A 13,422-nucleotide genomic window follows, 5' to 3' on the forward strand; every position below is an offset into this window, starting at 1 on the left:
GAATAGTTCTGTACTGTGACTTCATCAGAACTTGCAAATAAAAATACTCAAGAGTTGATGGCATATGTATGTAGAAACATGACCGCCAAAGTTCTTGGAAATAGCAGAGTCCAAAGAATTAACTGGTTTAACAAAATCTATTAATTTCCACTGAAGCCAGTAAATCCAGTGGAGTATATTTAAATAGATCTCACTGTTGTCAGTGTAGTTTTATTTAGAAAAGTTTTTAGAATTGTGAGGTGAAAGCTTTACTTTTAAATCCCAAACTAGAATGGGAACTTAGATAATTAAAGGATAGTTGGAAAAGTACATATTTACTTAGGCACGCTTGGGAAAATTTAAGTAATAAAATCTCTGTAGTTTGAGAGATTTAGTGATCACTTTAGGGCATCACACAGTTTTTCTGTTTGATTTTGTTTTTTAAAAAAGGATAATTTAAGAAAATAAACGATATCAGTTTATAAAAGCTTCAAAAGATTATATCATGTTTATCATTCTTTTCTTAGTTGGGTAAGCCTGAAGAAGCATGTTCATTAAAATTCCCTGGGCTTTGTTATTTGTAATCATAGGCATAAAGGTAACAGTACAGATATGTTATTTTGTTGATAGTGTGTATGTTTCAGTTTTTGATACTTTCTTTTGAAGTTCTAATGCAAGAGGCCAGTTTTTCACATTACCTATTAAGATACATTTACTATAGGCTTTCTTAATTTTTTAATGATTCCTCTTAGTGTCCCCAATTCCCTCCAAACTGAGGGTCTATTCTGACTGTAGTGGTTTTTATGGTTGGTAGTTTAAATTCTTGCTCTCAATCTAGTTTACCACTTCAACTATTAGAATATAATGTGGAAGAGAAGTCGGTAACTGTACTTTTTTTTGCCTTAGCTGTTGGTCTTAACTATTTGGTTCCACTAACCAGGACTTGCTTAGTGGGATAGTCTTGGGCAATTTACCACTTTCCACATTGTCTTCTGAACTTTTTTTTAAAGGTACGTGACCTACCTGACCTGCAAGATTTGGAGTAAAGGAGCTGTTTCTAATTCATCTTTGCATATCTGTGGTGCTTAATAAGTACTTCTCAAATAGATGGATTAGTTATTTATAGTCTTGTGTGTATCTCTGGAAAGGAAGGGCACATTTGAATTTATGCCTATGTGAAAATGAACCCTTGGACTTGAGATCTTTTAGAGGACCTTATAGAATATCTGGGGGCATAAAGGAGCTGGGTTTTTTGTTTGTTTTTAGTATGAGGCACTACCCAGTGTAGTAATTAATGCCCAAGACTTTGTGCTCTTACGTGGTGATCTTGAAAGATTGCCTTAGGATTTGATTGGATTTCGTAGGACCTAGAGACCTGAATGGATTCCTGAGTCTGTTATCACTCTACATGTTAAGTGTTGGGTAAATTCACAACAGTTTCTGGTTTGGATGTCACATGCTAGGTATAAAGGTTAGATTCAAATTTAAGAAGTATTGGATTTTTCTTCTGAAGGTTATGTGTGATATTTACTACAGGGGAAAGAAAGATAAGACATGGTTCCTGCTCTCAAGATGTTTACAGTCTTTTTGGTGTTTAGTAACCAAAGTTGTGGTAGTATCTCCTGAAATTAAAAACAAAAGGCCTCGCAGAAGGTTTCAACTGACAGTTGAACTTTTTATATAGTGTATCCTGTTGGTAAGATGTTGTTTGCTTGCTATTTTTTCTTTGATAGTATATTTTGAATTAAATTTATACATTTTAATTAATTGAATAAAATGTAATTATGTTGACATTGATGTACATACATACAAAGAGAGGGTATGCACACGTACAAACATGCACAGTTAGACTACCCTGTCCTGTGCAGCTTGCCTACTGAGCATCCCCCACACCGAGCAGGAGCAGATGTATACTACTTGGCAAAAGTGAACAACAGAGACCATTAACTTGGAAAAAACTCAGTATGTGGCAAGAGATGAACTAAAACAAGGGCATTAGGTCAAAATGTAAATACTAGTCAGTGTGACTGCAAGCATGCTCACTTCACCAGCTCCCAAAATGCTGACAGACACTTATTACAAATGCTATCTCTTTTTCATCCATCTTTTCCTCAACCCCATAGGATATTGGAAGGATTCCCAGGATACTGTGACGATTTCTCTCTGGAGATAACTGACCAGCCCAAAGGAAATAAGGCCCCAGTGAAATGATCAGGGTGAATCATAATCACCTTACTCTATTACTGAGTAGTTGCCAGGTGCTATTTGTCTATACAGTCCTTACAATTTGCTTTTTAGGATCTTAAATATAAATGGATGGCTGAGATTACTAGACACTGAGGAAAATCTGTAACATGAAAGATTTTGAAACAAATAGAAAAAAGAACTCAAAGGAAATAGAGACAGTGAGGGAACAGAACAAAGCATCTCATACATATACATACGAACAGACGCAAGACCTTATCCTTGGAAAGAGAATATACTATATTTATGGAACAAAGACTATTTAGAAATTAAGAAGGAATTCTTGAGAGGTTTTTTTTTTTTTTTTAATGCTTCCAGAAAGTGGGGAAGAAAAGACAAGTTGGTGGGTAATAGGACTATAGGAAAACTTACAGGATCAATCCAGGATGTCCCGACTTATAGAATCAATCCAGGATGTCCAACTTTTATTTAATAGATGTTCTAGGAACTGAATACTATAGGAATAACATACAGGAATCATTTAAGCAAAATTTCCAGAATTAAGAAATACAAGTTTCTGGATTGAAAGCCTCATTGAGTACAAAGACACATACATCATGTGTATGTGCACACACCTAAATATACATACATCATCATCTTTAGCATATTGAGGATGAAAAGAGAATCCTACAAGCTGAAGCTGGGCGCAGGTAGAGCAGTGTGGAATGGGTCCTGTACTAAGTATCAAGAATCTGAACGGTCTCAGAATCTCTAGGAGCAACATCAGAAGCTAGAAGATAACATAGCAGTGTTCTCGAAACTCAGAGGGAATATTAATTTTCTTCAGCCAGAATTGTGTGTACAACCAACAATTTTGCAAAGCCCCAGAGGTTGGTTGGTTGGTTTGTTTGTTTACCTCTTCTCTTTTCCTCAAGAATCTGCTGGAGGATGTGTTCCAGCAAAGTAAGAAAATTCTTGGGAAGTTGGTGGACAGAGAGACAGGATGACTGGAAAACAGTCTCCAAGAATAAAGAAAGAATACCTGATTTGTTTAACCATGTTAAAAGGAGTGTTATGGTAGTGTAGGAGACTTTATGGATTATTTGTGATAGGTCCATAGAAACCCAGTGGAACAAATCAAAAGTGAGATAATTGATAATACCTTGATACATAAAGATGCCATAGCCATTAAAGTTGTAGTGTTTAGACACTAGAGCAGGAATGCCATTCTTTTTTTTTTTTTTTTGAGAAAGAGTCTCACTCTGTCACCCAGGCTGGAGTGCAGTGGTACAATCCTGGCTCACTACAGCCTCCGCCTCTGTCTCCTGTCTCAGCCTTCTGAATAGCTGGGATTACAGGTGCAACACCATCATGCCGGGCTAAGCACCATTCATTTTCTGACCCCATCCCCACCCATGGGAAGCTGATGAGTTTTGTGTGTTGAATTCATAGAGCAGAGAATCAGGGAAAAGAAGATTCCCTCATTGAAAACCTATATAATAAGAGAGGTGGGACCAAAAGAAGACTCAGAACTTCATTGAGAATAATGGGGATGTAGTAGTCAACTGAGAGACACCACAGTACCAAATAACTGTTGCTATCCAGTTACTCCAGATGAAAGATACTACTTTAAATTTCCCAGGACATCATTTTAAGTGTCTGCTTTCAGATTAAATACTAGTTGAGAGTTGGGGGAAGACCCAGAAGGAATATGTAAACTATAATAAATATGTATTTTGTATACTGTACGGTTACATAGAACAGTGTTGATTGAGAAAGGCTGACTGAGTGTCAGGTGATTCAGTAGCACCCTTTATTGGTGGGATGCAGGGTAGAGTGTGGTTAAGAGTATGGCTGTAGAGGCAGAGCAGCTCTTCCAGCTGGTGACTTGCTGGCTTGTGACTTTGGGCATTATAAATGCATGTCTAATATCCCTGATAGTTTTACCCTAAACTTTGTTGTTTAGTGGTTAGTTTTAGTGGCACAAATAAAGTTTGTGGTAATATTACTGGCTCTCTGTGTCTGGGAAATTTGATGGCTTGTCTATCCTCTAGAGCTGTTGCTATCCAGTAGCCACTAGCCACATTTGGCCATTTAAATTTAAATTAACTTCAGTGCAACAAAACGAAAAACTCAGTTTCTCATTCTTACTAGCTATATTGCAGGTGCCGATTAGCAACTTGTGACTCGTGACTGTGGAGCAGTGCAGAGACAGAACATTTTCATTTTCCCAGAGAGTCCAGAGTCTAGCTTCTGCTTTACTGGCAGACAGCCTTGGGCTGGAAGAGCGAGTTGTCATTAAGTGTCTGGTGTGTCGTGTTGCTCGGTACTGTAGGGTTACGTAGAACAGTCTGGATTGAGAAAGGCTGACTGAGTAAGTCAGGTGATTCAGTAGTACCCTTTATACCTGTTGATGGGATGCAGGGTAGAGTGTGGTTAAGAGTATGGGCTATAGAGGCAGAGCAGCTCTTTTAGCTGGGGACTTGCTGGCTTGTGACTTGGGCAAGTCACTTACCTTTTCTGAAGCTATTTTCTCATCTGTAAAGGAGGGATGAAATAATGACTTCCTTGGGTTGTTAGGGGAATTATGTTAGGTAAAATAAATGGAATAAAAATATCAAATACTTAGCATGGTGCCAGGCACATAGTAAGCATTTGCTCAGTGGCAGTTTCTGAAATACTTTGATAGTCCTAGTTATTCTTGTTGATGTTAGTTCCTCTTTTCCTGATGCATGCCTTTTTCCTTTTTTTAATTCTTTGTCTTCCTTTCTTTGCTGTATTTCAAATTCCCTTTACTTCTTTCTCTTAATGTATTTTTATTCTGACTTAAGGGTCCTGGATAACCCTGTTAATGACATTCAAAAATAAAGAATTTTCTGTCCCCTAATTGCTGTGGTGCATTGAGCAGTAGGGAATAATTCTATCAAAATGAAACTAAACCCTATAAGGATTCACAGAAACACAATACTTTTGAACAATATTCATGAGGAAGCCCTTACTTATGGGTCCAAGGGGCAGTATGGAAATAATTGGCCAGTAGATATGGAGCCCATGAACCCCAGCTCATTAGTGTCCACCTGTGACTGACTGATCAGCAAACTATAACACCATGAGGGGCATGGCGGGAAGATCCCTGGTAATTATACATTTTTACTTAACATAGCAACAAAGGAGAGAGCGTGAAGCTAGAAGGCAGCAGGAACGTGAACAGCGAAGGAGAGAACAAGAAGAAAAGAGGCGTCTAGAGGAATTGGAGAGAAGGCGCAAAGAAGAAGAAGAGAGGAGACGGGCAGAAGAAGAAAAGAGGAGAGTTGAAAGAGAACAGGTTAGTTCACAAAGAACATTCCAGGCATAAATTTGTAAAGTTTGTTACTTTGCAGAGCTGGGGGATTTTCAGAAAGTGCACACATGTGATGCATACACACATATACACGTATACTTAGAACTTCAGATGTATAAACGTGGTGAAACACAATTGGAATGTCACCAATAAATTGAGTCTCTTGTCTTAAAAAGGCTTTGTAAATCATTACACTTCAGAAACCTCTTGAAATAAATGTCTCCAAAAAGTATAATACCTGAAAGATGTCTGCATGTACCTTCTCAGGCTTGGCTTAAATGCTGTGGACCCCAAATACATGGATTATAAATTAACTTTTTTAAAAAATGAAATTAAAAACCAACAGTAAGAAGTTTCTTATGAGAAATATTTGAATATCCAATGGCAAAGTGAATATTGTAACATATATCAGTGTGTAATTCTGTATATACATGTGGAATATTAAAAAAAACTAATGATGAGTTGTTCAACCAAAAAAGACCAGGCTTTAATAATATTTGCAGCATCTTATTAATGCCAGGTATGATTTTTAGAAATTCTCTTTGTTTCCTGAACCACCTGTGCAAACAAAAATTGCCCTTAGCCTCTTTGCCTTTCTTGTCTTTGAATTGATCTCTCTTTTATGAGTTTGGAATAAGGAAAAAATGATATGTGCAGACCAATTTAAATAATACTTGGTGTCTATATTTTAAACTTACAAACCATGGTATTAACCTTCAGATGTGACTATTCATCTGCCTTCCTTTATACTAATCATGTGCTTTGGGCTTTCTGAGCCTTGGGTCTGCGTGCTCCTAAGTGTTTTCCCAGGCATGTCAGTGAGGCTCTTTTGTTACCTAATTGCCATTATCAACTGTTTAACTATATAGTGCAAGTGTTTTAACATTGCACTTATGTTTATACCTGGGGGCTACAAAGAGGAAAACATTCAAGCTTTTAAGAATTAAATCACCTAGAAATAATGATTACAATTCCATCATGAGAGGCAGGTATGATGGTAGCAGGCCATCTTTAATGCTCTAATGGCAGTCATTAAATTTTGTGAGTAGCAAGTATTTGGCACCTCTTTTAAAAAATTCTAAAATCGGTTTTATTTTGTTTTTCCAATTCTGTTGTCAAATAGTAATTCCTCGTGTTAACAGTGCTGTAGGACACATTTCATTTCAGCATAAGTGTGTATGTTTGTGTAGATGTGTGTTGTATTGTGTATATTCATTGACTGTGTGTTAGGACCTTTGTGGTTTGGAGAGGACATGATTTTTCCAGTTGTCTCTGTGGTTTGAGAGCAGAAAACAAATGAGTGTACTGACTTGATCTTTCAAGTTATGATTTAATTCTGTTTTGCTCAAAAAGAAAATGAGTTGGAAGTCAGTTTCCTTTGCTCAGTCACAGTTGAGTTAAGGCTACACAGCCTTGCTAGGGCAGGTATTGCTGTAGCATGTACCGTGGAGGGTCAGGCATAGACACATAAGATGTGGATCCCAAGTGTTCAGAGCCAGTCTGCCCCTGCCCCCCCATGCCCCCCCCCCCCCCGTTGGCTTTTTGACTCAATTTTCTTTGTAAAGTAAGGATTTCTAAGGATTTTTATATGCTGTCATTTCAATATTCTCCCAGAATTACTGGTTAACTAAAACTTCTGTTCAGCCCATATTGATGGCTATTTTTGTTTCAAGGTGTGCACCATGACTGACACAAGGGGATGGTCAGCAGTAGACAGAATCTGAATTTCAGGATAAAATGTCTCCTCATAGTCTTTAGTCCACTCCTCTTACAGAGTTTTTTTTCTCTGTCCAAAAGAAAGGATGCCTCTTCTGCTTGTAAAATGTTTTATGCTTTTTAGGGTTATGTCGTATCAATCTCATGTCTGAACCTCACAAAAATTCCTGAGAGTTGGAAGAGGAGATTTTGGATGCTCATTTCTCAAATGAGGACACTGAGAAAAAGGAAGCTTTAGAGCATGCTAGAGATCATACAGCCAGTCCTCGATGGAACAGGGATTGAGGCCTCCTGGTATCCCTGTCTGCTATAATATGCATGCACTTTCAAAATAGGGTTTTACTTCTCTCCATAACATATTTGGGATGTGTTTACCTGATTTCATTGTTAGGAAAGTTAATCATTCTCTTCTCATTGAAAAGAAAAACCAACCCATCCCCACCTCCTCCTCTTCCCCTTGTCCTCATCTGTCCCTGTCTTTCTGTGTCACATACACATAAGCTCAACACGGAGCCTGGGTCTATTCATTTGAGGAGAGTTGCCCAAGTTTAGAATGTAGTCATTCCAGGTACCTTTGGAATCATCAACAAAAGCGTGAATCATGTTTGTTGTATTTTAATACTAAGTGGGCTTTGGTTTTAGGTTTCAAAAGTTGGTGATCCATACGTGTTATAAATAATGACTAATAAGCAGTTGTTTACTAATCAAAATCTTTTGATTCTTTTTAATTAAACTCTTGATTTCTCTGGGGTTTACCAACCTTCAGAGGAATGGCATTGTTTTTAAATTTTAAATTTTAAAAAATTCTACATTTGTATACAACAACTGTGTTCTAGTAGAAATACTTTTATCTACCTTCACGTATATCATGGGAATGCCTGTCATCATTTGTTAGACTCCTTAGGTCTGACTGGCCAATTTGAAGTTCTTGGAGAAATCTTTAGCAATAGATTTTCTCTAGGTATTTAACACTACGTAAATTGTCGCTAAAGATGATTGGAGCAAATGGTTCTTGGTGCTCCCTCTAGGTGATTCTGATGCTTTTCTTTGGGATAAATTGATTGCTGGGTGATTTTTGTGTGACAGGAGTATATCAGGCGACAGCTAGAAGAGGAGCAGCGGCACTTGGAAGTCCTTCAGCAGCAACTGCTCCAGGAGCAGGCCATGTTACTGGTAACGCCCCACCTCTGTCTCATTCTGTAGCATCAGGGCTCATTCATCCCTCCCCTAAGCCGGGAAGCTGTGGTGATCACTAGACCATTTTGGTTTTGCTGTGGGCAGCCAGGCTCAAAAGAGATGCCCATTTTACATTCATATTGCTAGCACATGGCAAAGTGGTCTTTAGTTCTCTTTAATAAGTTATAATTGTTCTCCTTCGGTAGATACAAGGTTTTGAACAGAACTTGGCACTCAGTGAACACACTAGAATGCTGAGGGCAGTAGGTTGAAAGCCCATGCCACAGGATTTTTTTACCTAGTATCTATACAACTAAACCTGACATTTAATTGAATTCTCTCTTACTCTGTTCATGATATTACGGTTAGCAACAGCTGTCAGATTTTTCCACAGGTAATGTGCTGTTTAAAATCCCAGCCATTTTGCTTTCTTACAAAAGACAGGGGGAAAATGTATGGTCACTTTTTTAAAAAAAGCTGAACAAATCCAGAGAAGAGGTGAGCTCTCCAGTGTCCCATAGATTTAGTGTTATCCTCTCCCTCTCCAAGGAGTGCCGATGGCGGGAGATGGAGGAGCACCGGCAGGCAGAGAGGCTCCAGAGGCAGTTGCAACAAGAACAAGCCTATCTCCTGTCTCTACAGCATGACCACAGGAGGCCGCACCCGCAGCACGCGCAGCAGCCGCCACCACCACAGCAGGAAAGGAGCAAGCCAAGCTACCACGCTCCCGAGCCCAAAGCCCACTATGAGCCTGCCGACCGAGCACGAGAGGTATCCCCTTTCCTTTGTCACTTAGACATTGCCCTGGAAAGTCATACAATGACTCTTCAGAACTGTGTCATATGAATTCTAGAATGGACCATAGAGGTCAGCAGATTACCTAGTTTCTTTGTTTTCTAACTAGGAAATTGAGTTTCAGAGGAGTGGAGGGCCTTGCCCAAGGTTTCATGTCCAGTCAGTGCTTTTTCCATAAAGGACCAGAGTGCCTCAGTTAACATATCCCAAAAGAACTTGAAACAGAACTAAACAAAAAGAAGATGATGTAGCACAGTTACTTTTAAAAATATGAATGAGAGAAATCGTGGTCTGGTTAGCTATTCTCCCAAACTAGTATGAAGCTAAAGTGTGGCTGTGGCTCAACTTCCTGACTATGCAGATGTCAGGATGTACTGTTAGATTGATACATTAGGGCTAGCCAGAGCCTCAGAGTAGGCTGCTGCAGGGACTGCTGGGGGTGCGAGGTGGGTGACAGGTGTGCTTCCAGAGGTGTTGAGTCCTGGCCCACAGGTGATGGCAGCCTTCTGTTGTGTCTGCCCTCACAGGCAGCAGATTCTAGAAACAAATATTCTGTTTGTTCTAGAGTGCTTTTATTTTTGGTGGAGTGAAATGCATTCTGGATTTCTGATGGTAGTTTTTTAATCTGTTTGGTTAGTTGCTTGTGACAGATTTTTTTTCTACTTTATCATCATATACAGTCCTAGAATTCTGGTAAAGGAGGAGAGCTTAGAGACTGCCTTGCTAATTTTTATCTTCATAAGTATTTTCTTTTTCCCAAATGTAATTGTAGCACTGCTTTATCTACCTTCTTTTTTCCAGCTGCTCCTCTCTTTTCTTGTAGCAGAAGAAAACAGAAAACTTCTCTTTAGATGTCTTCCACTTTCAGATTTTCTTTGATATTTCTGCTTTTCCCCTACTAACACTGAGTTATATCTTCTAATTTTCTGATACAGGTGGAAGATAGATTTAGGAAAACTAACCACAGCTCCCCTGAAGCCCAGTCTAAGCAGACAGGCAGAGTATTGGAGCCACCAGTGCCTTCCCGATCAGAGTCTTTTTCCAATGGCAACTCCGAGTCTGTGCATCCTGTCCTGCAGAGACCAGCGGAGCCACAGGTAGCGACAGCCAGCTTTGCTGTGGTTGACTCATGCAATGGCTCGCCGAGCCGCAGGCTTGCTGTAACATCACAGTTTAGTTTGTCACCACATTGGAAAAAGAAGCAAGATTAGCAGGAGTGACTTTAGTCTAAAAGAAGACATACGCTCAATTGATAGGGAAAGATCTTTTTCTTTACTTTTTTAATTTTTGAGATTTTGTGTACTCATTAAGAGTATTGAGCGATTTCTTCTAACCATTTGCCTTCCGTAACTCAGGTGTTAAAGGCCTCTTTTTTCTAATACGAAGATCTTTTAGTTTAGTGAGGGAGAGCCAGAAATTTTCTCTCAAGTATTTTAAAAGTAAGTGCTTTACTGTGTGATTCCTTGCTCTTGGCCAGTTCTATGAACGGGCCTTAGATGATACCCCTGAAATTCCACATGAAATGTCTTTATTTGTTCAAATGTGCATTTTTCCAGGGGGTAGGAGCGGTGGGGGTGGGATGACCTTTTATCAGATTGTCAAAGGGTTGAGGATCCAAAAAAGCTTAGGTCCAGTGGGTTAGGTGTAGATTTCTCTCAAATAGGCCAGGGAAAAGGCTGTGACCTCTCCTTGGGTCTGCTGCAGTGTTCTAGGTCTGCTTTAGCAACTATTGGGCTAATGCCCCATGGCTGGAGCAGAACCCACTGTGCTGTCCGTAGAGGAGAGCAGGCAACAAAGATTACTGCCAAAGATCTTAGAGACCCTTAAAATACCGATTCCTACTCTCTTGCTGAAAATTACTGACTTTTAGACATTTTCCTACTTGCCACTCTGTAATCCAGAATATTAGGAACAAGTTCTTAAGCTTGAGTTTACTTTTCACTGGTGTTTGCCTGTGTGGGGGACAAAAGTTTATATTCTTGTGACAGGAAACTGTGGGATCTGCAGCACAGAGGGGTTTTTAAAAAAAAGGGCCAGGCACGGTGGTTCACACCTGTAATCCCAGCACTTTGGGATGCCAAGGCAGGCAGATCACCTAAGGTCAGGAGTTAGAGACCAGCCTGGCCAACATGGCAAAAGCTCATCTCTATTAAAAATACAAAAATCAGCTGGGCATGGTGGTGGGTGCCTGTAATCCCAGGTACTCGGAAGGCTGAATCAGGAGAATGGCTTGAACCCAGGAAGTGGAGGTTGCAGGTTGCAGTGAGCTGAGATGCATCACTGCACTCCAGCCTAGGTGACAGAGCAAGACTCCATCTAAAAAAAAATCTAGGACTGAGGCTGGGGGGTATGTGAGGGTGAGTGGGTATTTCCATAGGACCAGCAGTTTCTTGAGTCCCAGGAGAGCTGGTCTGCTAGTAGATGAGCAGCTCCAGAAAGGAAGAGATAGAAAAGAAAGAAGAAAGCAGGAGAGGATAAATGGACACAATTAAAAAGGGAAGAGAAGAGAGACTACTAAAATAGGCCTGAGAACTCGGTTCTTTAACAACTTTGTACTGCTTGAAGATTGTAGGATAAAAGTTTTCACACTGAAAGTTAAACTTGCCATAAATGGAGAATCTTTATCTCTTTGGCCACTAATAGTTTAGACAATAGGAGTTTCTGAATTAGCTATACTAATTTTTACATTTGTCATGAATTTGTTTATTGCCTAGAAAGAGTCTCCCATTTCCTCCTCCTGTTCATTATTTGGGGGAAACTTTTCTCATGTAGGACTCTATTTTAAAACTCATTTTTGATTATAATTTCAGATAATTCTTTTGAATTACATGCTGTACCTTTAAAAATCTTAGAAGTCTAGGATTATACCAATATCTGGTATTATACAAATCTTACCTGTATATTGTAGAAATCATACACCAGAACTAATTTCACATTTTGTATTTGGAAGGGTTGAACAAATTAATTTAGTATTTTCAGTTTTTGTCAGGTACATTAATGTAATAGATATATAGCCATAATTATTTAAATTATCATATTGAACAGTTATTTTGGAATGATGGAACATAATTTGATGAAAATATTTTACTGAATTTTTTTCAGAGATAATTTTCCCAATTTAGAAGCAATCAGATAAACTCAGTTGACAAGTAATTGTCGTATTTTTGTAATTCTCTAAGTGGGAGGAATATTCCAGCAGTAGTCAATTCAGAGAATCCATGGTACTGAATATGTTAAAGAAATCACAATTCTTTATTTTCATCACTAGTATGATATGGAGATATGTAGGTTATGGGTTTTTGTAGACTTGGGAAAAATGAGAAAAATTGTTGGTATATTTGAAAAAATAGCTATTCTTGAGATAATTATAGTTTGTCAAAACAAGAGGGGTTTGTCTTTGCCTGTTGAACGTGCTGTTTTGTTACTTGGTCTGGTGTAAAATCTGACACTGCAGGTAATGTGAGGATGGCTAGGTAGGCTTGCACTTTTGGCAGTGCTCTTTAGCTTCTGATTTTTCTGCCTCTCTCTGCCTTTCCAGTCTCTACTTTGACATGGATGTGCATGTAACACATCATACCCCCTTTCAGTGAGCTCTCAGCCTCTTTGTAAAAAAAAAAAAAAAAAAAATCTTCACATTAACTGCTCTCTGTAATGTTTGTCTGGATATTAAAAAGAGTTTTCCTTGTAAATGTACATTTGTTCTTTTCTGCATACTGTGTCCCTAGACCACTTCTTCACTTTGAAGTATAACTGTTTCACTGCGTGGCTGACCTAACACTGTACCACCCCGGTGTGTATTCTGCCTCTGCCAGTTCCTGCTTTGGATTTGGTATTGACCAGAAAAGCCAGTTTTATGCAGAACGCATTGAATGTTTTGTGTTTTGTTTTCTTGTAAGGTACAGTGGTCCCACCTGGCATCTCTCAAGAACAATGTTTCCCCTGTCTCGCGATCCCATTCCTTCAGTGACCCTTCTCCTCCCAAATTTGCACACCACCATCTTCGTTCTCAGGACCCATGTCCACCTTCCCGCAGTGAGGTGCTCAGTCAGAGCTCTGACTCTAAGTCAGAGGCGTCTGACCCTACCCAAAAGGCTTGGTCTAGATCAGACAGTGACGAGGTGCCTCCAAGGGTAAGGAGCAGAAAGACAGATGTGTGCTGCTTTTTTCTTTTTTGTTATTTTTTTTAAGATTATTTATTTTAATTATGGGTATGGCAACTTCACCAAATTTAA

General features: G+C 39.1%; 1 protein-coding gene across 39 annotated transcripts in view; it reads left to right on the forward strand.

The window, feature by feature from the left end:
* Window positions 1-13,422, forward strand: part of MAP4K4 (mitogen-activated protein kinase kinase kinase kinase 4) — a 188,192-nt gene that overhangs the window by 148,352 nt on the left and 26,418 nt on the right. For 10 of the 39 annotated variants that reach the window (XM_032255491.1, XM_032255496.1, XM_032255501.1 and 7 more), the window contains 5 exons: window positions 5,327-5,488; window positions 8,306-8,392; window positions 8,945-9,166; window positions 10,126-10,287; window positions 13,087-13,320. In XM_032255491.1, coding sequence (XP_032111382.1) covers window positions 5,327-5,488; window positions 8,306-8,392; window positions 8,945-9,166; window positions 10,126-10,287; window positions 13,087-13,320 — 867 coding nt within the window. The remainder of the gene's footprint in view (window positions 1-5,326; window positions 5,489-8,305; window positions 8,393-8,944; window positions 9,167-10,125; window positions 10,288-13,086; window positions 13,321-13,422) is intronic. The other 29 variants (XM_032255515.1, XM_032255533.1, XM_032255517.1 and 26 more) reach the window with 9 other exon arrangements.

This window comes from Sapajus apella, unplaced genomic scaffold, assembly GCF_009761245.1.
Source record: "Sapajus apella isolate SASKATOON/1434 unplaced genomic scaffold, GSC_monkey_1.0 scaffold89, whole genome shotgun sequence".
Lineage (NCBI taxonomy): Eukaryota > Metazoa > Chordata > Mammalia > Primates > Cebidae > Sapajus > Sapajus apella.